General features: G+C 38.8%; 1 protein-coding gene across 2 annotated transcripts in view; it reads left to right on the top strand.

Moving 5' to 3' along the window:
• Positions 1-14,386: 14,386 nt before the first annotated feature.
• Positions 14,387-25,339, top strand: part of WASL (WASP like actin nucleation promoting factor) — a 65,281-nt gene continuing 54,328 nt past the window's right edge. For both annotated transcript variants that reach the window (XM_061198695.1, XM_061198694.1), the window contains exon 1: positions 14,387-14,908. In XM_061198695.1, the coding sequence (XP_061054678.1) occupies positions 14,792-14,908 (117 nt within the window). In that variant the 5' untranslated portion in view covers positions 14,387-14,791. The remainder of the gene's footprint in view (positions 14,909-25,339) is intronic.

Raw genomic sequence — 25,339 nt, 5'->3', positions numbered from 1 at the left:
AGAGTTCTGTAGCAACTACAATTAGGAACCTTGTCATAATTGGTAAGATATCAACATAATGTCCCTCAGAAGAGAAAATAAGCTATTAGAAATCCAAATTTAGTAGGCCTCTTCAGTTAGGAACTATAGGAATAGAAGTTGGAGAGTGGGAAACCTAACAATCCATTTGTTGAAGAAAGAATAAGTATTATAATGGAAAAACATCAACAGGCAAATGAGAGAAACATCAGGAATTGGCCTTGGAAAGCTTATCTTCAGAAGGAAATTAAAACAGCTTTAGGAAGAGTAAAGCGATAACAAATGAAACCTGACCTAACAGAAGAGAGTGAGAGAACATATCGACAGAATAAAGCTCCTTGGGACAATGTTTTGCTATACTAAGGAAGCAGGAAGAGTATATTGCTTTCTATTTTTAGGTATGAAAATAGTTTTAATCATAGCCTTAGTTTAAATAAATATGAAGACTAGGATAAAGACCTGAACTGTTTTTGTAGTGAATTAGTTGAAGAAATGATGACTCTAGAAAGATGGACTACAAAAGCAGTTATTCCTTTAAGTCTTCGATTCTGGTAATTTAAACATGTAAGTTATTTTTTCTTTTACTTGCATAAATATTTGCAGGGAAAACTACTTCATTAGCATATATTACTTCTCAGAAATTTATGGAAACTAAGAAGGGAATTAAAGGCAAAATATTAGAATAAGAGACCATAAGTCCCTTTCTTACCATATTTCCCATAGAATTAACAGATACCCAGTAGTGTCTTAAGAGCAGTGATTTCTCCACCTAATGATTACATTTTGAACCCCTGACTTGCAAAAATCCCTAACATACTGTATCCCCAACAATCATATACTGTCAATTTCTCTTTACTTATACTGACATGATCCCTCTTTCCTACTCCTGCCCAACTTTCTTAGAAAACCAGAAGATTGTTCTATACAGGCAATATCAGTGTGACAATTCATTTTCTTTATTTATCACTTGTAGCTTTGTTACTTCAAAAGAAATACAAGGCAAGAGCTTCCAGAAAAAAGTATGTTCAGTTTTCCATGAGAATTGACAAGTTTTTTGATTAACATATACTTTGAATGGTGAACAAAATGTCCACAATGATTAGCTTCTAAGTCTTTAATGTTGCATTTTTGCAGTAGAAATATATTTAGACAGATTATTTAAATATAATATATAATTCCTGGGCAATCCAGTACTACTATTGAATGTATTTCTATTATTCAGAGTCATTGTCACCTTCAAAATAAATTTTTGTTTTCTTTGCTTATGAGAGTGTTATGTATCAAGAGTGTCAAAGAAAAGCAAGTAAGATTAGAGAGGAAGCTGGTACCTGGCAAAAGATCTCCCAGTGAAAATCGGAGAATTTTGAAGGCTTACCTGGCTGCAGAGGGTAGCTTCAGCATTTATATCCTGATGGGTGAGAACAGAAGTCTCGGCCGTGATTCAAAAATTTTGCATTGGGAGAGCCAGGATTATTTAGAAGAAAAGGATATTGAGAACCACACGGATCTGAAGTAGTTTCTTAGAACTCTGCACAGTCTTCCTTTAGTTTTTCCCTCCCTTCCTTTCTTTCCTCCCTTCCCTTTCATGTTTCTCTAATTCTTAGTTAACAAATATTTATTGAGAATCTGTGCTAGGCAGTGGGGGATCATGTAACTGAAAAATACACATACATGGGGTCGTATGCACATAAAAATACAGGATCCATCACCTTAGAGTCAAATGAGGAAACAAATAAACACACATCAGTTTAATTCATTTTAAGCTGTAGCGGAATTGCATGCAAGTTTCGATGTGGGAACCAAGGAGAAAAGGGCACCTTACCTGGGAAATTCAGAAAAGCCTTCACAAAAGTGGTAAATACTTGACCTGGTTGTTGAAGGAGGGCTTGCCACACAGACAACCTTAGGGAAACAGGAGACAGGACACTCCAAGCAGAGGGAATAAGGTGTGAGAAACGTGGCCTGTTGAAGCAACTCCAAGCACAGACGGAGTGTGAAGCGTGAGGGGTTGGGCGCAGGGGGAAGAGTTACCAGAGCATGAGGCTGAATAAGCTGGGAGGGATAGATATTGAAGGGCCTTACATATCTGAGTGAGGAGCTTAAATCTTACCCTGTTAAGTAATGAGGAATCTCTGAAGAATTTTTTAGGGAGGCTAACATGATCGGCTTCTCACTTGCTTGCTGGCAAAAATGTACAGGATGAACTGGGGGCACAGCAGTGAGACTTAAAACAGGGAGACCGAGAAGGCAGTCAATGATGGTCTGACTTGGGGCATGGGCAGAAGAGATGAAAAAGAGGTGATGATAGAGAGTGAACAGGAGGTAAAACTGACAGGCTATGGCGACTGGAGATGGGAGGACAGGGACAGTGGGAGGGACAGGAGGACAGGATGATTCTGAGGTGTCTGACTGTGTAAGGGTACACAGCTGTGTTATTTACTAAGACAAGAAAACACGTGAAGAAGAAAGATTTGCAACACAGATCACTGAGTTCGAATTTGTGCACCATGACTTTAAGGAGCTTATCAGTTGGAGCTATAGATCTAGATTAAATCCAATGGTGCTTGGAGAGCCTGAGGAAGATAAGATTGGGATTTGTATGAACCTGCATGAAAACAGGAAATTGTGACAGGATGACACATTCTCCTTACGTGTGTCAGAACACTATAATGTGCATGCACATAGACACCATCATTATGTAGGAGCTGAGTCATCATACCAAGTCAGTTTTGATGCCTATTAGAACTTCCCTCTTTCATCAATTCAGAGTCCTAGTCTAACTGAACATAACGCAAACATACAAGAATTTCAGTATGAAGAGTATCCAGGTAAAAAAGAAGTACCAGTATTCCACTGTCTTTATCTTCCTACAAATCTTAAAGGAGGAAAATGGAAATGTGAGAAAGAAAATACGAAACTTAATTTTTAAACAACTTGTTCAAATTAGTTTAAAATGTTATCTTGGTCAAGGATCTTTTAGGTGCAGGTAATAGAAATGAGACAGGAGAGAAGGGGGCAGGGCACAACCATTAAAAGAATGACATAGCCATTGAGGATAAGACATAAACTGGTTGGAACCAACTAAGCCCAAGATGGTGGAAGATTAGACTTCCAGTAGACCTTGAGCCTCATTATACACTCATTGTAATACACTACCATGCTAAATGACACACTCACAGATGTTATGACAGTTCCGAGGCCAACCATCAAAGGCCAAAACGTGGACAGTAGCCCAGTTCCTGGGAATCCCCACCCACACCCTCAAAAGAGTTGGAATTATCTTCCTACTCCTTAGCCTATGAAATTACCCAGCCCATAAAAACTAACCACTCCTGCAGCCTGGGGGCTCTCTCACCTTCTGGGATGGTCCACACTCTTATCTATGGAGTGTGTATCTCCCAGGGCCGTCTCACTTTCTGAGACGGACCCCATTCTGCCTATGGAATGAGTATCTAAGTAAACCTGCTTTCACTTTATTCTGGCTCATTCTTGAATTCTTTCCTGCACGAAGCCAAGGACCCTCATTTGGCGGCCTGTCCCAGGGACTCAGCTGAGACCTGGGATATGACCATCCTCTCGTGCCCCATTTTCTTGCAACATCTTTTGAGGAAGGTGGTCTTCTCCCCCTCCCCACTTTTCCTTTGATTATAAAAATGTAGCCCACTTAGTTCTTGGGGGAGAGCCCTCTTGCCTGCCCACTTGAATCCTTCACAAGCGTCCTATTCTAATAAATCTACTTCTTACCTATCACTTTGCCTCTCACTGAATTCCTTCTGTGCTGAGACATAAAGAACCTGAGCTTCATTAAGTCCTGAGATGAGTTGTGGTTTTCAGTTGGAAGATTGTGGGTTCAAGTTCCATCTGAGGTGCACTTTCAGAGAGCTCTGGAATAAACCAAAAAAGAGGAACTTACATAGGACAATGGAGAATCCAGGAACAAGAATTGATACTGGGTCTCAACTAGGAAATGGAAAGCTAGCAGGGCTGGAGACTTCTCTTCCTTTTATCTCCCTCTCTAGAGATCACGTGATCTCACATCTTTGCTTCTTTCTTTAAGTCTGCTTCATTCCAATTTCTCTCTGTAAATTGCTTTGTTCTTCTTTCATGAACACAGCAGAAAATGGCCACCCCACATTCCTTTAATTTATATGTCCTTAGTTTATGCAATTAGCATATACTAACATCTGGAATACATGATCCCCAGATCTCAGGAAACAAATTTGTTGGCCCAGAGATTATTTAGCCCTGGTCCAATCTTCTATGGCCAGAAGGGCCTTAAACCTTAGATGTGACCTTCTAAGGGCAAGGTCACAAAATATAAATTTGGCTACCATTACTCAGGATCATGAACATCAGCTTTTGAAAAAGAATAGGTATCTATTACAGGAAAATACAGAAGAGTAAAGATGACATATGGATTCCGGTGATCAGTAAGTGATTTGAAAGCTAGCAATGAGAAGAAACTGAATGGGAAAAGTACAGCCAAAAGGAAATGATCTGAAAACATATATATATATGCTGCTATGCCCAAAGGAGATTCAGGGACTGGGAACTTAGACGGCCAAATACAACCTTCTAAGGTTATTTTAGCAAATAACTGTACTTGTCCTTGAGAAATTGCTATCGAACCAATTTCCCACCCTTTCTCTGCTCGGTTCTGTATTGTAGGGGGGTCACCCTTACAAGATACAATTCCCAGCTTCCAAATCAGCTGATTTCCAGCTGGGTTCACTCAGTGAGAGTGCTGACCAAGCAGAGAAAAACAATTATTGGACTTTGATGAAAAGATAACTTATATCCAAGTACTATTTTACTTTAAACATTTGTCAGTATTGCTTTCCTTGCCCTGCTTAGGACTACTTATTGAGGCCCTTCACTTGCAGCTTATGCTTTGGAGTTGTCACTAGTCTATTCAATGCTTTTGTAGGAATTAGCAAAAGATGTCTCCTCTGGGTGCCAGGGCACACGACTTGGCTAACAGAGTGTGAGCCAGATTTCAGCTCATACAGATAGAGAAATTATCGTTTGGCATCCTGCGAGTGCAATGGAAAATCATGGATTTAGAAACCTTCCACTTAAAGGAACTACACTGTTGACAGTTTCCCTTGACCAGTCCATGCACCCAGCTCCCAGCTGCTGGGAGTGTCGCCTGCTAACAGCTCACAGTTGCTCCCTTCTCCAGAGATTTGGCATTGCTTTTGGCTAATGGGAGTCAGCACCCAAATCCCAAAGCTCCCTCTTCCCAAAGCCAATGGCTGAGTGTGTAATAAGTGACACACAAAAGGCTGATCCTCTTGCCTCAAAGTGACATTTCTGTTAAGTGAAATTTCATTTATGATCCAGTGCTTCATTGTCTTGGATCAGGCTAAGGCTAGACTTCATCTGACATGTCAATTGTGCAGTGATTTCCCCTTCCCTATGCAGCTTCCTTCATTCCCTTATAAGTGTTTCCTGAAGAACGTTCCTTCAATAAAGCATGTGTGCCTGAACCCCTGTCTCAGGCTTTGCTTCTAGGGAACCTGCTCTAATACAAGCACTAATGATGATTTTTTTAAAAAAATCTCTAGAGGACAAATAGATTCTGGAGAAACACAGGAATCATTTAAGCAATAAGATAAAATGGGTACTCTAATACTAAGATTTAGGGATTTGATCCTTAAATAATATGCAAAGTTGTAATTATTGATGAGATGGCAAAATATTTTGTTTGGTATTGGAAACTTAAGAACTGAGAAAACAGAGGGAAATAAGTTTTAAAACTTGTTCTACACTCTATAGGGTGTTCAGGTTACAAGTTTATGGCTGAGTAAAAAAAAGGATTCTTGAAAATCTTTTTTTTTGTGGGAGATCCTTTAACTTTAGTTCTATTTAGTAGCAATAGCTACCATTTAGTGAGCAACCATTAAGTGCCAGGTTTTGTAGCAGGTGCTGTTATATACATTATTCCAATTTTATTCCCTACAACCATGAGATAGGTATTATCTCTATTTTACAGATGAGAAAACTGAGCTACAGTGAGGTAATCTGACCACTGTAGAGCTGGTCTTCACCCTAGGTCTGTCTGACTATAAGGACTGCATTATTTTCATTATATTATGCTGCCTCTCAGTGAAATTTTTAGACACATTTAATTGACAGCTGTTGCTAAATAACAAACCATATACATCCACATATTCTCTTATACTTTTCTGCCTTTTCCATTTTTAGACATGGGTGAACGAGGAGTTTGAACTAATAATTGCTAAGGTCCCTTGATTCCCAAACAAGGAATAAGGAACTTATTCTAACATGACCACTGAACTTGGCTAAATTATTTGAGTGTTCAGTGTTTTTCCTCAACTACTTAAAAAAAAAAACAACCCAATAATATTAACTTCCAGCCATGGGGAATTGAGAGGCATGACTGATTTAACAATGATCAAGTATTATGCAATCTAGTTTTGAATATAAATGATACATATTAGAGCGATAATTCCATGAAACCACCATCACAAATCACCCATTCCTTTCTACTGAGGTAATTAAAAGTAGGATATTTATGCTCACGGGATTGTAATTCTTATCACCCCCTCTTAGAGGTAGGCTTATAATAAGGCTTACATATTCAATTTTTACACCACCAAAAGGTTGTTTGTAATAATGAAAAAAATAATATTGTTTATATTCTCTTTTGCACTGTTTTTTTATCCATTACTTTTTAAAAAGCTGGATGTCTTTTCCCATGGGATTGATTATATAATTTTAAGCTGTAAAGGACCTTAGCAATCAGTAATTCATTCCTTTCATTTCACAAAGCAGTAAATGGAAGCATACAGAAGCTGAGTAACTTTACTAAGATTACATGGCTAGTTAATATCAGAACTCAGATTAGAACAGCTAATCCCTGTTTGCCCTAGCAGCTGTTTTGCCAGATGTGAACAATGAAGACATTGTCCCTACAGCGTCTACACTATCTAGGCCTCAAACTGACAAGAATATATCCCAGGGGGTTTTATAGTTCCCTCCCAAAAAAGCAATGGGATTCAGATACAGCCTGACATACACTACTGAGTGTCATATGTTGGGGGAGGAGAGGGAAGGTGCTTGTTGGTGGAGGTAACTTGAATCCCCTGGACGCCCTCATGGAGGCCCGGCCATCGTAATCACCCGGAAGGCTCTTTTAAACATGAACTGATGAGGCCTACCCCCAACATTTCTAATTCAGTTTCTGATTCAACGTGGTGCCTGAGATTTTGCATTGCTGACGAGTTCCCAAGTGATGCTACTGGTCAGGGGAACCACATTTTCAGAACTACTGGTCTATCCCCCCAAGACCCTAGGGATGGCCAGTCTACTGTATCTTGTTCTGGTTCCTGTTCTTACTCCAGTATTTGCTTCGAGTTGCTTTCCCAAACCAAGTCAACCTTGATTTACTGTTCTGGCAATTGCACCAAGCTAAAAACTATTATTCCCAGAAACCCATAAAACATACCCTATATTTCTCCTCTCAGACTGGGACCCTGGATATCTATGCCTGCTCAGGAAAAAAAAAAAAAATCATTTCATGCTCGGGACTTGCATTAGTTTGCTGGTCATCCAAGGTGGAGGCCATTCCTGTCTACTGCCGTAAGCCACGGCCCCTCTCCCTGCTCCCCTTAGGTTGTGTGCCGATTTCTGCAGACTGCATTTTCTCTCCCAGGGCTCGCAGAATATCACATGCTTAGTACTGTGTGGCAGAGTTTGGACAAGACTCTAAGTTTCTTGACTTGATTTCAGACCATGTATAGCTATCTTTGTACGTCATGAAAAATATTCATATATCGTGCCTTGGATCAGATGTGATCACTTGATTTATAAGTATACATTTAATATTGTATAGGTTCAACATTAAGAAGATATCAAGATGAATAAGACATGCTCCCAGCTCTCAGACAGCCTTAAGACTAACAATGGAGACAGACATTTAAAAAGTAATGATAATTTCCAAATGGAAAATCTGTATATCACTGGCTCTGACATATGATATATTAAAATGATATACTATGATTTTCTTTAATGGATTAGCTAGGTAGCTATTCATAGATAAATGACATCAAAATGTATTATCTTATGGTACCAATCCATTCAACCATTACTAGCTTTCCAAGGGCAAATAACCTAATTAATGTGGAGGGAAAAAAAATTCTTAGTTCATATTAAAGACAAAAAAATGGAATAAAAAGGACTGCTTACTTCGAAGAGACAAAGTTTTATAATTCTTTCAGGTATGTATGTTATATGCATGTAATGCAGTACACAAAATGCTATCGCATCACTTTCATAAAATCGGAAAGCAAGTCCTATTTATGTTTGATATTTTATATTATTGCTTTGTCTAAAAATACCTCCTCTCCAGTCATCCAGTGTCCTAAAGTTCCTACTGTCTCTTGCTAACTTCTCCCCAACTAAATTAACTAGTTGCTGAGTACCTATAAATACTCCTCCTATGTTCAGGGAGTTTCTGACCTTATGAATCTGCAGATCCCTAAAGCTGAACCTGAAATCTCAGGCTCTCTTCCAGCTAGGGCACAGCTTTGTGACTTTTCTCTAAACAGACAACTCATGGGCAACTGTGACTTCAAAGCACATAAAGAAGCAGGTGGCACAAGGAATCCATTCTGGTAAAGGTGGCAGCAGAAATATACGGCTTTTAGAAACCCAGAAGAGTTCCAGTTTCGAGTTCTCAACTTTGGCATTGGATTTACGGTGTCTCTCCAGAGAGGACAACAGATCACAGTTCACTGCAGCAGTTCCAGAGTGAAACTTGGGTGTAGTTCCTAGTTGCATAGAGAATGAATCAGGAGGCCTAACATATGACCAACAGGTATTTCAGAAAGAGAAGAAAAAAACTGAGTGGAGAAAATGATGAGACAGTGACACAAGAAAACTTTCCAGTACTGAAGGACATGAGTTTTTAGATAGAAAGGGCATTTGAAATACCCATTTAATACAATAAATGTTAAAAGATCCCACTGTTGGTATATCATCAAATTTCAAAATTCCATGAGCAAACAGAAGATCCTAAAAACTTCTAGAGACAATAGCCACACACAAACGACCAGCATCAGAATAACATCATATTCGAACAGCAATGTTAAAATTAGAAATCAATGGAATAACACCTTCAAATTCTGAAGGATAGTGATTTTCAATCTGAAATTCTAGACCCTGTTAAACTATCAGCCACTTGTGAGATTAGAATAAGACATCTGATGTGCAGGTCTCAAAAATTTTACTTTTTACATATATTTGTCTAGGGAAGTCACTAATGAATACATGCTACCCAAACAAGGGAAAAACCAAGAGAGTTAACATAGGATCCAAGAATCAGAGAGCCCAACACAAAAGAGGTGAAAGGAAATCCCAGACAACAGTCATGCAGTCAAGAGAGCAACAGTCTAGATTAAGTGGAGGGCCCTGGGAGACAGGTCTCTGATTAAAACAAACAAACAAACACAACATAAGTACATCTAATAGATTCCTGATACATTTGATTATCTGGAAAAGAGTATGGGGAGGGATTTTACAGTTAAAGAATACTGGAGAAATGAACCAATTAAACAAAAGAAAATTTGAAGAAATCATCGAGGGGAAAATAAACCCAACAAAGTTAAAGCCCTACAGGAATGTAAATATTGTAATGTAAATACCAAAAGAAACAGTTCAGAGTGGAGGATGACTCTGGGGGGGGAGTAAATGGGGGTAGAGAAGGAAGCATGGAGCTTCTGGGTTATGCTGTTGTTATAAGCTTTGTAGTATCATTTTATTTTTTAAATCATGTGACTGCATCATTTTTAATAAAGCTAAAAATTGATTTTTAAAAACTTCTATGTATTTTGCAATATGTACAAATATTGAATTATGTTGTACACCTGAAACTAACATAATGTTATATGTTAATTATATCTCAATTAAAAAAAAATACATAAGCCTAGATTTCAACTCTGAAATGGAAAATGAACTACTAATAAACCTGAAGAAGAGTAATAAAAATGAACACAAAAATTACTGAAATAGAAATAACAAACTTGATCAAAATTACAACAGAAAAGTTATATGGTAGAAGAGTCCACATCCTTCACCTCAATACTTTCAGTGAGGTAATCCATGGAGACTCATGACATCGTCAGATCATCATAAGTATCCAAACTGCCTACTCATCCATAAGGTAGATTGACCTTGAGCACACTATAATAAAGAAGCCAACGTTTTCCCTCTCTCATCTGGAATAATCCAACTGAGAACCATTGAGTATTCATTAAAGTTAAAGAGCAGTGGAAAAGAAAAAAAAAAACCAGTAAGCAGCATCCTGGGAACTATAACATACATACTTCAAATAATTTCTTGAATAAAGGTATGTATTAGGTATGTGGAGACTAGTGGTAGTGGCCATATAGTGGTAGTAACTATCACTGGTAATTCACTAGCACAATTAAGAATTCAGTTTTCCACTAATAACAATAAAAAATCAGAATGGGTTGTAAATAAGTTGTCTATTTCTAAAAAAGTAAGCCCCAGAGAGGCTTGTACTCAAAATGAATTTAAAAGGGAGAGGGAGTGGAATATCGTTTGCTAGCTTACTTTTCAAGATTTTAGTTGATGAAAAATAAAACATTTAACTTGGGAGGACAAGGACAAATTCTCTTAAACACTTCTATATGCAACATTCACATAAACGTGCAGAAATATTTTACAAGGTGAATATTCTAAACCCATGGCATTTGGAGGTTGCGTGCGGGAAGCGACATTCACCACTCCTGCAGCAGCCAGGTTTGCTGTTGTTCTGTCTCTACAACTCAGCTCTGCCATGGGAAACCAGCACGTCAGGATTGGTAATTATGACTACAGTGGCTGCTGAATGTCACAGATCCCTGTGTGCAGCTACCTCTACATTCCCCTACAAGGAAGGGTGCCATTCCATTTTTAAATGATTAACATTAGCAAGGGGAACAGGGTGTTTCAGAGGACTTGTAACAGTACATAAACAATGATATTTGTAAAGGAGAAAACTGGATTAACAGAGCACCAGGACAGGAGAAATTGGCAAAGTATAACAATAATGGCAGGGAACGCATCTGAAAAAAAATGCCTTCGTTTCCATAAATAAGCTACCCTAATGTTTTCTGTTAAAATGAGGACTTTACCTTAAAGGATTATAGCAAAGAAAGAAGAAAATAAAAGACCTAAAATAGATTCTAAGTGAGTCAAGGAAAGTCAAATTGGAAAAATTAAACATGAATTGCCTTATTCTTAGTGATATCCATAGACATTTTAAGACAGCTTATGCATTTTATACCTACAGCAAGATAGAATCCCTACAGTCTTCTTCACCTAGCTTACACACTTCAAGATACTTAGTTGAAGGGAAACAGAATCCTTCTTATTTCCTGGATCAAATCCAGTCTCTCAAACTGGGTAAAAAGAATTTGAGATAAGAAAATAACTTGCCAAAGAAAACAGAGAGAAAGATGTCTTGTGTTCTGCCAAATAAAGGATATGCTCTCAAGAATCAAAGGAAGAAGGGGACTTGCTAAAACTTTTCAAACAAATACAGCTGGTACTGCTTGGTCTCAGGATGAACGTGGAAAAATAGAATCCTTATATGCATGGTAAGGCAGAAAATCCAAATACTGCTTGTTCACATGTTCATGAGAGTAAGGAAGTCCTATTGCCAATGCAATGTCCACGCTTACATTTCCCACATTTTAAGAACAAAAAGTTGGAAAATGCCTAGAGAAAAGCAAAAACGACAATGAAGGGGTAGAAAATAAGAACTTAAATTGCAATTTTGTGGACAAAACCATACTTAAAATTTTGAGGAAAAGTTAAAAAAAAATTTTTTTGAGGAAAAGTTAAAGACATGTTTTGGGCTTGAGACAAAAGCCTATGGTCATTATAACTTTCCATCCTCATTTCTAAAGAAAAAAGAACAAGGGCAAAAGAGTCAGAAAATTGCATTTAGAAATAGATAAGTTGTTGAAAATCTCCTGAAAGAAAAAAAATCAATTAAAACATAAATAGTCTAGACTAACAACAGGTTGTGAAAGGATTGGAACCCAATAGTTGTCAGCACGGGACAGATTCTTCAACTCATAGCTACCGTCCATTCAACTGTCTTCCTATAGCTTCTTTTTTCACAGTCCTTTTCCACATCTCTCTCTCCCATCTTCAAAATAGTTTGGTAGTCTGCAACGTTTAAAAGCTGGCATTCTGGCATAAAAATTGCTATCTTTCAGTTTTTATTAATTAGAAATTAATATGATTCTGTCTCTAGATTGATAGTTTCAAAAAGTTTTGTAATTTCAGCATACTGGGACACATAAACCTATGTGACATCACATATAGCCTAACTAGAAATTCTGCTAACAAAGAAATTATGCCCCAAATTCACCACTATCTATCTGAAGAACTACATAGAGTCCCAACTACGAAGGACAATTTTCAAAGTAGCATGCTTAGATACGACCAAGGTAAAAATACACATTTCAGCTCAACGCTTGTTCCCTTAGCTAAGGGAAGGCAGAGCAGACCACAGGCAAGGATGGTCAATGACAGGACAAATAGTATTTGAGTAACCACTCTGTATCAGGTATTTTACACGTTATCTTGGTAAATTTTGTAACTTTGAAGTATGTTTAATTATCTGTTTATGCTACACCTTTATTAAACAGAAATTATTTTCACTTTATGGATGAGGAAACAAACTCAGAATAGCAACTTGGCCAAAGTCCATAAGGTTAGAATGACAGAACAAGAACTCCAACTTAGGCCTATCTGAAGCCTATACTTCTGTTACTATCCTGGTTCACAGATTTGAAAATATTACGGATCTAATCTCTACTTCTCAAGAGTTGGTAATGCTTTCCACTATCACTGTGGCTTTGATATATAGGAATCTCACTTTTGATACAAGAGACAAACTGATTCAGCTGCTAAGTTTATTTTGTTAGCTCTGAAATTCAGGGGCAACTCCTGGTTTATATTTTTACTACTGCCTTTCTAAACCTAATTATTTTACAAAAAGTCTGCCTTTTTGAAAATCACTTTTTTCCCTAACATTGTTAATCAAGGTTAACCTTGAAATGTCCGTATTTTAAGTGAGGACTCCTAGGACTATATCATCTCATTTTCCTTTTAGATTTATTACTACTTAACTAATTTCATTAAAGGAGCTTTCATTTAAATTTTTTACATTTTTAAAGTGCATTGATAATGGTTTAGCAATCTGTTTAGTACATCCAAGATTTGTACTGGGAGCTTTCAGAAATATTAAAATCAAATAGTTTTACCAAATTTCATTTGGTAAAGGATAGATGTCCTGAGTTTAATATAGGTAACTCATTTATTTTAACTGAATAGCAAGCAAACATGATGGTAAAGTTTATGCAATAAATGCTAATTTGTTTGAAGTGGAGATGCTTATTTATAATTCACAGCAGTGGGTATTATTTATCATTTACATATTCCAAAACTTCGTTTTAATACAGCTGTCTAGTATTTAATTTACTGAACAAAGGGGGTTATCCTAGGTGGCTTTCAGTATTCTGAGGTATACAAAAAAAAAAACAAAACTCCTGAGATTTATTAGTTCTAAGGATTAAATCACAATATGTATTTCCCTGGGTGACACCCCAAAATGGGCACATTCATTTTGGATAAAAAGAACACAAGGTCTTTGGGGTTTGAGAGAAAGAAAAAGACGAGATGGGGGAGAAAAGAAATATTTTTCAATTCACAAAACAGGGGGTAAAAAATGTGTGGAGGACCCTTCGAGAAAAGAGGCTGAACTGAAATGTTACAAATATATTTGTCCTACGAGACACACCAGCGGGCAGTAGAAATCTTTTCTAAGTGCGTGTGCTTTCTCGGAACATCCATCAGCAAGATCTCTGTTTCAGAATCCTGGGAGAGACCTGGTCCTCCACTCCCACTCCCACTGCTGAAGTCTGGACAAACTCTGAGAAACCGTAGGCACCTGCGGCTCTCACGGAACCAGCGAGGAGCACGGGGGAGCGCGTCCCTTCTCCCATTTTCCGTCTCCAGATTCCAGACCTTTCTGACAAGCGGTGTGAACGTCCGGCTGTCGCGCCCCAGAAATGCGACCTCGTCCGTGGAGGATGACCTGGGTATGCACTGAAGCTCCGCAAAGGTGTGCGTCCGCAGAAGAGAGACGGGCAGCTCGGCCACGGAGACCAGACGCCTCCTCCGTCCAGGCCTCTGCCGCCGGAAAACACCCAAGAAAAGAGCCTAGACACGAGACCCCGCGCCTGAGCCGCAGCCCCGCATCCGGCCGCCCCTCTGCCGGAAGGGGGCGTGGCCTCCGTCCGGCGCGGCGTTGGTGGGGGGGGGGGTCCTCCCGGGGCCGCAGACGCGCGTTTCCGGCGCGCTCCCCCGCGTCTTGCGTTCTGTGGTCTCGCCCGTCCCCGCTGCCATGTTGGATTGTGCGGCCGCCGCCGCCGCCGCTGCCGCGGAAGGAGGATTGGAGGAGGAGTTGGGAGTTTAGCGCAGTCGCCGGAGTGCGAAGACAACGAGCCTCCGGCCAGAGACTGGCCCGGCCGGAGCTGGGAGCTTCCCTTTCTCAGCGCGGCCCGCCGTCGACTCCTCCTTCCCGTGGCCTCCTCCCCGCGCCGGCGGAGCTGCGAGATGCTGCGCCTCTGATTACCCTCCTCCCGCCCCTGTCACCGAGAAAGGGGACGAGCGCTCGCCCACTCGCTGGAGGAGACGGCCCTGGCCTCCCTACCCCGCCGGCGAAACCATGAGCTCCGGCCAGCAGCAGCCGCCGCCGCCGCGGAGGGTCACCAACGTGGGGTCCCTGCTGCTCACCCCGCAGGAGAACGAGTCCCTCTTCACCTTCCTGGGCAAGAAATGTGTGGTCAGTGGCCGAGACCCGCGTCGCCGCCCCCGACCTTACCTCACGGGCCCGGGCTGGAGGGCCGGGAAGTGGGAGTGGGGAAGGAGGCGGGAGCGGCGCGGGGGGGCGGTGGTGCTGCCGGCCAGGCCTCCCGCCGGCCCCGGCCCCGCGTCGGCCCTCCGGCCCGGCTTCCTGGGTGCGGGCCGGCGCGGCCGGACGCCGCCTCCCGGACCTGCTCGGGGAGCAAGCAGGGAAGTGTCACCTCCGCAGGCCTGCCCTGGAGCCCTGCTCGGCCGGACCCGGGTCCGTGCCCTTGCTGCTGACTCAGACTTTACTGTCAGGCCTCACGGGGATTTTCTTCTTGCACGAGCTGCTTGATCTTAGTAACTGGGCCCCTGGACTGGCCCTCGCTTCTCCTCCTACAGCCGATCTGGGGGCGCCTTCCTTCACAATGCCAGAGGTTTCAGGAGTGGGTCGGTCGGGGACCGAGGCCCAAATATGAATGAATCGGACCATAAGGTGTTTTTTTAATCTCCTTTGAGGATCTCAGGAGGGAATGAAGTCGAGTGCGTCTGTTCAGAACGAGGGCAGGAAATGCTACTGCTTCCCATTGCAGAGAAGCGAGGTTTATTTCTCCAGCAGTCTCGCCCAGGCCTGGTTTTTCTCTCCTCTCTACTGTTTCTTGGTTTTTTTGTTTTTTGGGGTTTTTTTTGTTGTTTTTTCTTTCTTTCTTTCTTTCCATTGGTGGGAGATGTTACTCTTCCACACCAAGCGCAGAGGAACCGCAGTCTCCAGCAGTTCTTGGCCTTTGGGGGTCTGAGAATGGTTCTTAGGTTGGTGCAGCGCGGCCTGGTCCAAGCCCCGATGGCCGGTTGGGAGCGAGCTGCTCTGCTGTGGGAAGGGGAATGTGTGTTGTTGACGGAAGCGTTCATTACATTGGCTGCTGGCACTTATGCGGGTGGGGAGATTCTGCTCTGCGGGGTAGGCCTCGTTAGGCTGCATCTTACTGCGCTGGCTGAGTTGAACTGTGGTTGAGTTTGTTGGAACGCTGTTTGGGTCCCCTTCTCCCCCCTTTACTGCTTAACACCTGCGGAGTATGTGCCACTGGAACCCGGGAAGCATCGAGGGAAATGCCAACAGGGCTGTACCTTTTACAGCTTTTCTTAGTACTGCTAAATGTGTCAAACCAGACTATACCTGTCTGTTTGAGAAGTTAGGATTAGACAGGTTCTGGGAAGTTACCAGATTAATTGTTAACTTTCTAGGAGTTTACCCTTTGTATCCTGTGCCATCCAGTAGGAGATTGAATCATTACATTCAGTTCAGATGTGTTTCAGATTTCAGAAGTTAGACCTGATTAGAAGAATAAAATGAGGGGGGTGGCTTAAAATGAGAACTGGGGGAAACAACTGTAAGGACAGTCAGGCCCTTTACTTCCCACACACACTTTTTAAACCAATGAGAAAACTGAGCCAGTGAGCCCGAAGTCACACAGCAATTTAGTAATGTAACCAGAACTAGAAAACTAGGACTCCTGATGCCTACTCTGTTGTACTTTCCACTACAGCATGTTGTTTTAGAAGAGTTTTTTTCTTACTTGTTATTGACTTATTTAAAAGTGGTATGAAAGGAATAATAACTTCTATTTTTCATCAGAAACTGATATAATTAAAGTGTAAGACTCTTACAGCAGCACTAATTTTTGAATATTTTCAACTTAGGAAAATCTTCAGTACTTTAAAAGTGACATTATTTTAAAGTTTGCGGGTTTACTACTTTTGTTGTGTAATCTGTATCAGAAAGCAAGTAGTTGTACCGTGTGTTACCTACCAGACACATTAACTTCAAGCAGGAAGGACATTACATTTATACCCAAGTATACTGACTAATTGCTCTGTGCTTACCTGTAATGTTCACTGGTTTCAAAAAAATGACTGATGTGGAAGAATACAGCGATAGAGAATGAATTTCTGTCATTTAAAACCACACTGTTGTAGTTACCTTCTCTTGTGGTGTGAAATGGTTGCGGAGATTAACTTTAATATTTGAAGTCTCCAATTATTACAGAGTAAAGAATGATATGTTAATTTTCTGGAACAATCCTTTTTTTTTCTTTGCTGACTATGCAGTTTTCGTACAATACTGAAATACATTGTCTCATTAAAAAAAAAAAATGAAGCAATGAGATTTATAGGTCAGACCAGATTTGTTTAGCAAGATGTATTCAGAGCTCTGTCTAAGAATTCAGGAACTGAAGCGGGAGTAGTTGTAGTCCCAGCTCTCAAGGAGTTTCATTCCTTCTTTCACTCAACAAATATGTATTGAGTAGCTAAATGTTGAGGTCAAAATCAGGGTTGATGCTTACGCTAAGAGAGCTTACTATATCTAAACAGAGAAACAAATGTGTAAACTGATGAGTACGTCAGTACTTAAGAGCGATGTGCGAGAGGCTGCACGTCACAATGGAAAATCCTGTATCCTGGCTTTGTAATCAGCAGACCAGGGTTTAAACTCATATGGTCACTTTGGACAAGTTTCTTAAGCCCCCTGTCCTAGAATTGGTTTTCTCTTTTCTGAAATAGGGATACTATCTCTTGGGGTGGTTGTGTAGATTAGAAGGACTATATGTGTGGATGCTATTATTTTTATAAAGGTTTAGGAGATCAGCAGAGAGGATGAGTAAACGCTTTTTAGAATGGTCAATACCTGAACACTTAAGATTAGTAGGTATAGTCGTCATCGGGTGCTCAAGTCCCTTGCAGTCAGCCCTCCATGTCCAGAGATTTGGAGGGCCGACTACCCCCCAGGTTGATGAGAGGTATGAAACAGCTTGGGAAGTCAGGGGACCTCCTAGTAGTATGTTATGGAGCAAGAAGGGGTCTCAAGTTTAGGTATGCATTGGAATTATTGGGGAGATTATTACAAATGCATATGGCTAGGCCAAATTCCTAGATAATATTCAAATTCATTGGGTCTGAGGCAGAACTTGGACATTTCTATTTTTAACAAGCTTAATAGAAGTCTCTAACTTATATCACAGTTTGAGAACCACTGCTAAAATTCACTGTTTTCTGATAGGGTAATCCTGAAGCACGTTGGAAATGTTAATAGGTTTTCCCTCAATCTTTGGTCCGTAAACTGTTTCAGGACAGCATTTCTCTAACCCCGTCAGATAACAGTGTGTATTTCATAGGTGTGAGAGATGCAGTTGAGGAAGTATTGCACTAGTTAGTGGGGTACCACAAGATCAGATTTGACTTTTAGAAAGTTTGGGGAGAAAGGTGGAGGCACTCTATTATAGAAGGTGGATTGAGGGTTGTGAGATTGGAGGCAAAGGAGATCAGATATGTGTTTACAATCATCTGCATGAAATGTGATGAGGGTGTGAATTAAAGCAGTGCTAGTGGGATAAAGGAGCAAAAGACTCCAGTAGGATTTCATCCCCCTTAGGTAGAGGGCATGAAGGAAGGGAACTGGGGAAAAGGCAGGTATAAAACCACCAGCAGAAAAAGTATGCAGAAACATGCATGTGTCACTAGATGTAAATATGCATAGATGTTAATGAAACTCTAGGTTGCTGATTGTTTTCATGGAGGAGGTGAATTTTCAGTAAAGCTATAGTTTTACCACAGTTTTTAAAAATAGATTTTGAAAAAGTTGAGGGTTCATTTAAAGTTATGTATAAATATATGTTATGTAATTTTACATAAAGTTAATAGTTCTGTTTCAATTTATTAGCTGGTGGTATTTTCTTAGAACAATTAAGAAGGGTTAGAAACAAGATTACTAGGTCTAGTTTTGTAGTTAGTTCTGTTGCCTTTCATGTGTGTGATTTAACTTATTTTCTGTAAAGAGTATATCCATCTTGCCAAGAAAAGTTAAATATATACATTCCTGAATAAGTAAGAAATTAAGGATTGGGAGAAAAAAAAAACCTTATACTGTCCCTCTGGTCCAGATGGATTGGGGTTAGAAATGTTGACTATTACCATTCCCTGCATACTCACTTGGTTTGTTTCAGGATTTAGTGATATTTAAGAAGGCATTTTTATTAACTAAGTTTAATTTTTATTTTCTTTAGTTCCTCAGCACTTGTTTTAACTTGCTTAAAGTCTTTAGTTTTTTGTTTGTTTTCTCACCCTATATATAATTCTGGGAGATTAGACCTTATGCCTACATAGTCTTCTATAATTTTTATAATAACCAGCATACAGATCACTGACTACTTACTGATTGCATAATTATAATAGCTAACTTGTTTACTCCTTAGGAGTTCATTCAGCATTTCTCATTGCTTGATCAGGTTGTTAAAACCTTCAGTTTCTAATACAGATGGTATCTGGACTTCAGTCTTCGTTTATTAGGAGAATGAAGTGGTTTAATTCTTCTGCTGAACTAATGTAGTTGGTAGCAGTAGCTGTCCAACATTTGTTTCTGTTCTAAATTCTTAAATAGGTTTAGGGAGAGAGGTGCCTAAGAGGGATCATTGTCGTGATGAAGCCCTAAATTGAGGCAGTCCCGGAGGGAAGTTATTGCTGGGAATGTATTTCACCTTGAGTGATATGTAAGGAGAGAAAAAGGTAAAAATTCACAGGATTTGCAATAGACAAAGACATGAAGGCAACCTAGGCTAGTAAAGAGGAAAAAGGTGAGTACAAAAGTGAGTGTCATACGGGTGAACTATAAGCGCAGGAGATTTAGAAGAATCCAGCAGATCTGGGTTTATATATCCTTTTTTTTATTATTCTTAGCTCTATAGTATAGTCATATTTCTTAACAAGTATGAGCCTTAGTGTCTAGATTTGTAAAATGGACTTCGTCAAGGATTTCAGAGAATAATGCAATAATGTGTGTAAAGCAGTTAGAACGCCTGCCACTTACAAAGTGTTCTGGGAGTTGGAGAAGCATGTGAAAGAATGTTGTCGTTAATACTATTCACTACTTGGTTTAGATTTCTTGTTACTGGCAGGGAGGTTTTAAAGTAAAATCTTGAACTGTATATTGTATTTGTTTTGATTTAGGTAAATTTATTCTAACATTTTGGCTTAAAGTCAGTACATTATAGAGTATGTAAATTAAGAGTTAAGCAGCAGCTGGAACAAATCTCTTTGGGGAATTTCTGGGCAGCCTAAGCCCCTCTGGCTGCTGCCCGGAAAGGAAAAAAGGGATACTGGTATAAGAGTTAGGAGTTCCTGGGTTTTAGTGCATGCTCTGCCGCCAATTAATTGTGAATGTGAATAAGTATCTCTACCTTCCTGAACCTCACTTTCCTGGTCTGAAAAGGAGTGGTTGGACAGATAACACCACAGTCTTTCCACCTTTAATGTTCTACCACTCTGAATGTTCTAGTTGCCAGGGACTCTAGCAGGGAAACAACAGAGCTTCTGTTAACCTTGGCATATGTGTGTTTTGCTCAGTGGAGACAAAGACAGTATATATCTAAGTGCAATGTAGATAATCTACACTCATTTCACTGCAGATTCCCATTTCTAACTCACCTTTTTCTTAGCATCATAATTTGATAGATATTTTACCGTAGAAAGACCAGGGTAAACAGAATTAAAAAGCATTAGTAATAGAATAATCAGCTCTCAACTAACTTTGAATTATTATTATTAATTATTTATTCTAATTACAAGGAATTTTTGGCTTATTATAAGTATGCCTTTTAATTAAGATGGAGTTATTTTAAAGAGTTCCTCTTTTGTTAACCAGTTCCGTCTAGAACCTCATTTCTTACGTGAAACTTTATTAGTGATATGATAGTTTGGTGTTACCTTTTACTGCTTATTATCTAAGGTTAAAAATAAGGTTGTTGTTTTTTTTTTAAGTTTTTAGTTTTAGGTGTTAGACTCAACAGCTACAGTGAACTGACTTGGTTGTTTTAGAATGATTAAAAGTTGAGGCCTAGAAGAGCAGATGGAGTTCAGCTTCATTCTAAATTATTCTGTCTGAGAGTCACAGACTTGATCCAACAGATAAGAGCTCAGCATTATCAATAGAGTTCACGTTCATTGTAAAGCTTCTGGAAGCAAAACAAGTTTATACACTCCTCTCCAGAACAATGTAATATAGATTGTTAACTGTAAATAAAATTCTTATTGGTGTATAACTGAACAATCTAGTATTTTTTTAAGTATTGTTTACTAATTAGAAGACATTTGGCATATTTAACTATATTCATAAATGTAGTGTAACAAAAATGTATTCTGTTTTTCTTTATTGTATCTATCAGTATTCTTGGAAATAGAGGATTACATCACTATAGTGTTAATATAAGAGAGTGGAATTATTAGAAAACATCAGTTTCCCTTTGGAGTTAATGTGGACTTTATGACCCTTTATTTATTTAGAAAAGCATCTTTAAAAAAAAAAAATTATTTATTTATTTATTTATTTGGCTGCGCCGGGGCTCAGTTGTGGCATGCGGGATTTTTAGTTGCGGCATGCGGAATCTAGTTCCCTGACCAGGATGGAACCCGGGCCCCCTTTACGGAGCATGGCGTCTTAACCACTGGACCACCAGGGAAGTCCCTATTACCCTTTTTTTTTTAAAGAAACCAAATAACTGGTGTAATGTTGAAGAGGTGACTCTAGAAAAACTCCCTTTAGAAAATAAAATCAAATGAAAGATTTGTACTAACTTCATATTTCAGTTACTGTGACTATCTGTTAGTTTAATTGTTCTCTATGTCCTTGGCTCCTCGGTTCCTCTGCCATGATGATTTTGCTTTTTAACTTATTTTTTACTTGACCTGAAGATTACTATAGAAATCTGTCTCTATAAAAGGAGAACTCATTAAAGACCAGATAAATTGAAACAAAAGGGAAATGCGAAAGACATCTGGGAATATAAAATGCTGTTAAAAATATGAGGAGATCGAAATTATCATCAGACAAATACACAGTAACTTTAGGACAATGAAATATTTTAAAGTTTGATTTTAAAGTTAAACTTTCATATTAAACTTGGAGAAGCTAAAACTATCGAGTGTTTTTAAGTATTAAAATAGAGGTGAAGTTGTTTATCATTTTTTTTGGTTCCAAAATAAACAATTTTAAGTGAAATTCTCCCTCCAGTAAGGTGAATACTTTTGTTGCCATTAAAATATCAGAGGATACCTAAATACCTAAGAAATATTCATAGTAGTAAAGGAGCTTATTGATTTGTATGCAGTGCATGAAGCTAATCAAATGATTTCCTCTATTCTTACTAATAAAATATAGTCATGATCAAGAATTGAGGATTTGCTGAGTACATAACACCTTCCCGGTATCTTGGACTACATGGAAAGGGTAGGGAAGATTTAGTCCTTACCCCTCAGTTGTTCACTAAGTAGCCAGGGAAGACAAAAATTATGCATGTAAAGATAGTTTTACAAGCCAGCATATAATAAAGTTCTGAATAATAGAGAGGAGAGATAGGTGTATCACTGTGGGTTTTAATACATCATTGTGGGGTTTGAGCATGAGAACCTTAAATGGCCTACAGAATTTATGTCAGAACAAGGAAGCAGCCCAGTTCAAGTGTAGGGAAATGTGTGAGCAACTTAGGAGTAGAGAATTTTCATGGAGTGTTCGGAAATACTGAATAGACTGACTTGGCTAGAATTGAGAATGGTATTTGCTTGAGATAGTGAATGATAAGTTTGAAAGATAAATCGAGGCCAGATTTTAGAAGACCTTGAACGTCAAACCTAGGGATTGAGCTTTAGTCCTTAAGTAGGGAGAAGTCACAAAGATTTTGATTCAAAAAATGTCAAGATAGGAAGGATCTAGGAATGGGGAAAACTGGAAATTACTATTCATAATAAGAATAATTAACACTTTAAAGTTTACTAAACAGTTTCTTATTCATTATCTTAGCAGACCAGACCTGGCCTGGCTACGGAACCTGAATTGTAGCAGCATCTGGTACAGAAAAAGGATTATGAAGGATAGTAAATCCTTGGCCTTTGCTCTCATGGCAGACACCATTTATCACTCACAGCATTTTTTCCTACTTTGTCCTACACACAGCCACTACCAATCCAAGTTCACAGTCGATGAAATCTAGTTGCCATTCCAAGACTCTATTCTAGAAACATTGTGAAGAAAAAAATGCCACTATTTGGTTGGCTCTGTGAATTCAAGATGACAACAGAACCTCCTTGTGGAAATGGCTAAATAGTAGAAATTGTAGGATTAGAGCTGTTGGAATCCTTTGTACAGTGTTGGTTATCGAGGCCTTTCAGAGTGGAGTTAGATCCATGAAGGTGTCAGTGCATGTGAAGATTACAGAGGGAGGCAGTCTAGTCCATATTTGACTTGACCAACATTTGAAAAGGGTGGATTTCAGTGAGGAGTTGAAGGGGGAGAAAGATGTTCTCTTTAAATTACCAGAAAAGTGGTATTCTGCAACTTAACTTTTTCACTTATATTGTATATCCTTCAAACATTTCCATGTTCATTTATATCTGTTGCATCCTTTTCATTACTACATCCTATATTTTATGTATTTCTTATAGCTTATTAACCTCTAATAGTTTCCTAGGGCTAGTGTAACAAGGTACCACAAACTGTGTGGCTTAAAAAACAAATTTAATCTCTCTCATTTCTAGAGGCTGGAAGTCCAAAATCAAGGTGTTGGTAGGGTTGGTTCCTTTTGGCAGCACTGAAAGAGAATCTGTCCCATGCATCTCCTAGCTTCTGGCATCTGCTGACCATCCTTGATATTCTTCTGCTTATAGATTCATCACTCCAGTCTCTACCTATGTAATCATCACAGGATGTTCTCTACTTGTCTGTTTCTCTGTCTTCTTTTTGTATAAGGACACCAGTCATTGGACTAGTGTCAACCCTAATGACCTCATCTTAACTTGGTTACATCTGCAAAGAATCTTTTTCCATATATGGTCACATTCACAGATACAGGGGTTAGGACTTAAGTGTATTTTTTAGGGAGACACAATTCAACCCATAACAATGGATATTTTTATAAACAGTGTATTTTTAGAAACAGTGCTGTAATGAACATTCAAATACCTATTTCTATGTATCCTTTCCCAGTATTTCTATAGAGTAAATTCAAAGCAGTGAAGTCAGAGAGCATGAGTATTAAAAAAATAGTAATAGATACTGCTGAATTGTCTTACAGAACAGGTGTTACCAAACTCTGTATAGTCACATCAACACTAGAATTTAAAAATCTTTTTTTGCTTCTGACAGTTTCACTGGTCAAAAAAATCTCATTGTTTGATTTGTAGTTTTTAGTGAAGTTAAATATTTTTTCATGTCTGTTGGTCATTTATATTTCTTCTGTGAAATGCCTATTCTTGTCTTTAGACCATTTTTCTATTGGGTTGTTTTTTCTTAGTGACTTAAAGAACTCTTTAGGGATAGTAATTTTACAGTATTTTTTGGCAGTTCATTTTATTTTTTGACAGGTATTTTTGGTCATTGCATAAGTTTTAAATTTTGTGTAGTTAAATATGATAATCTTTCTAGTATATCAAGTTCTTATTTAATACTGTCCTAGTTGAGAACTGCAAAAATATTTACTCACATTTTCCTAGTACTTCTATGGTCTTATTTTGTACATTATCTTTGATCTTTCTGGAAGTGACTTTGGAAAACAAGGGTAGTAGAAAGCCAGTGCTACCTTTTTACAAACGACGTCATTTATTGAGCAATTGATTTTCTCCCATCTATTTGAAACGCTGTCTTACCAGATGTACTTAGATCCATTTCTACATTCTCTTATTTTTTTGTTTATTTCTTTGCCAGTATACCGAATTTTTAATTAGTGTAGCTTTATAATTATTACATAGTTTGATTAAAGTCCCTCATTACTCTCCTTTTCAATATTTTCTAGCTATTTTTATGTGCCTATACTTAGTATTTTTTCAAGACTTTACCTCCCACCCCATCTCCCACCAAAAGAATATTTGCTTTAAAATAGCATTGGATTTGTAGATTAATTTAAGAAAAATTGACATAGTGGGGATTTCCATTGGCAAGCAAGTCTGTTTTATTTGCCACTTGTCTTATTTCCTTCTGTAGTTATATAGTTTTCATATCATCCATACTAGCCATTAAATTTTTTTTTTTTTTAGGTACAAAAGTGATACCCATTTATACTCATTGTTTAGACACACACACACACACACACACACACACACACACACAGTCTGCACTATATGGAGTTAAAAGGTAAAACAGCCCTTTACACCTCTCATCCCCTAATACAATTAGGCTCCATAGAAAGCTCTTAAGGTTTTGATGTGTCTCTTTCCCTTCCTTTTTATTTGTATGTATGTATATGAATACGTATCTCTGCATTTTACCTGAAAGGGGTCATATTCTGGGCAGATTATATTAGGTACATATAGATTTACCTCATGCTTTTTTTTTTTTTAACATTTTTATTATGGAAACTTTTAAACATATACAAAGTAAAATAGGATAATGAAT

The sequence above is a fragment of the Eubalaena glacialis genome, chromosome 8 (genome assembly GCF_028564815.1).
Source record: "Eubalaena glacialis isolate mEubGla1 chromosome 8, mEubGla1.1.hap2.+ XY, whole genome shotgun sequence".
In the NCBI taxonomy this organism is placed as follows: Eukaryota; Metazoa; Chordata; class Mammalia; order Artiodactyla; family Balaenidae; genus Eubalaena; species Eubalaena glacialis.
Note: the sequence above shows the minus strand (reverse complement) of the source record. Positions and strands in the feature narration are given on the sequence as shown.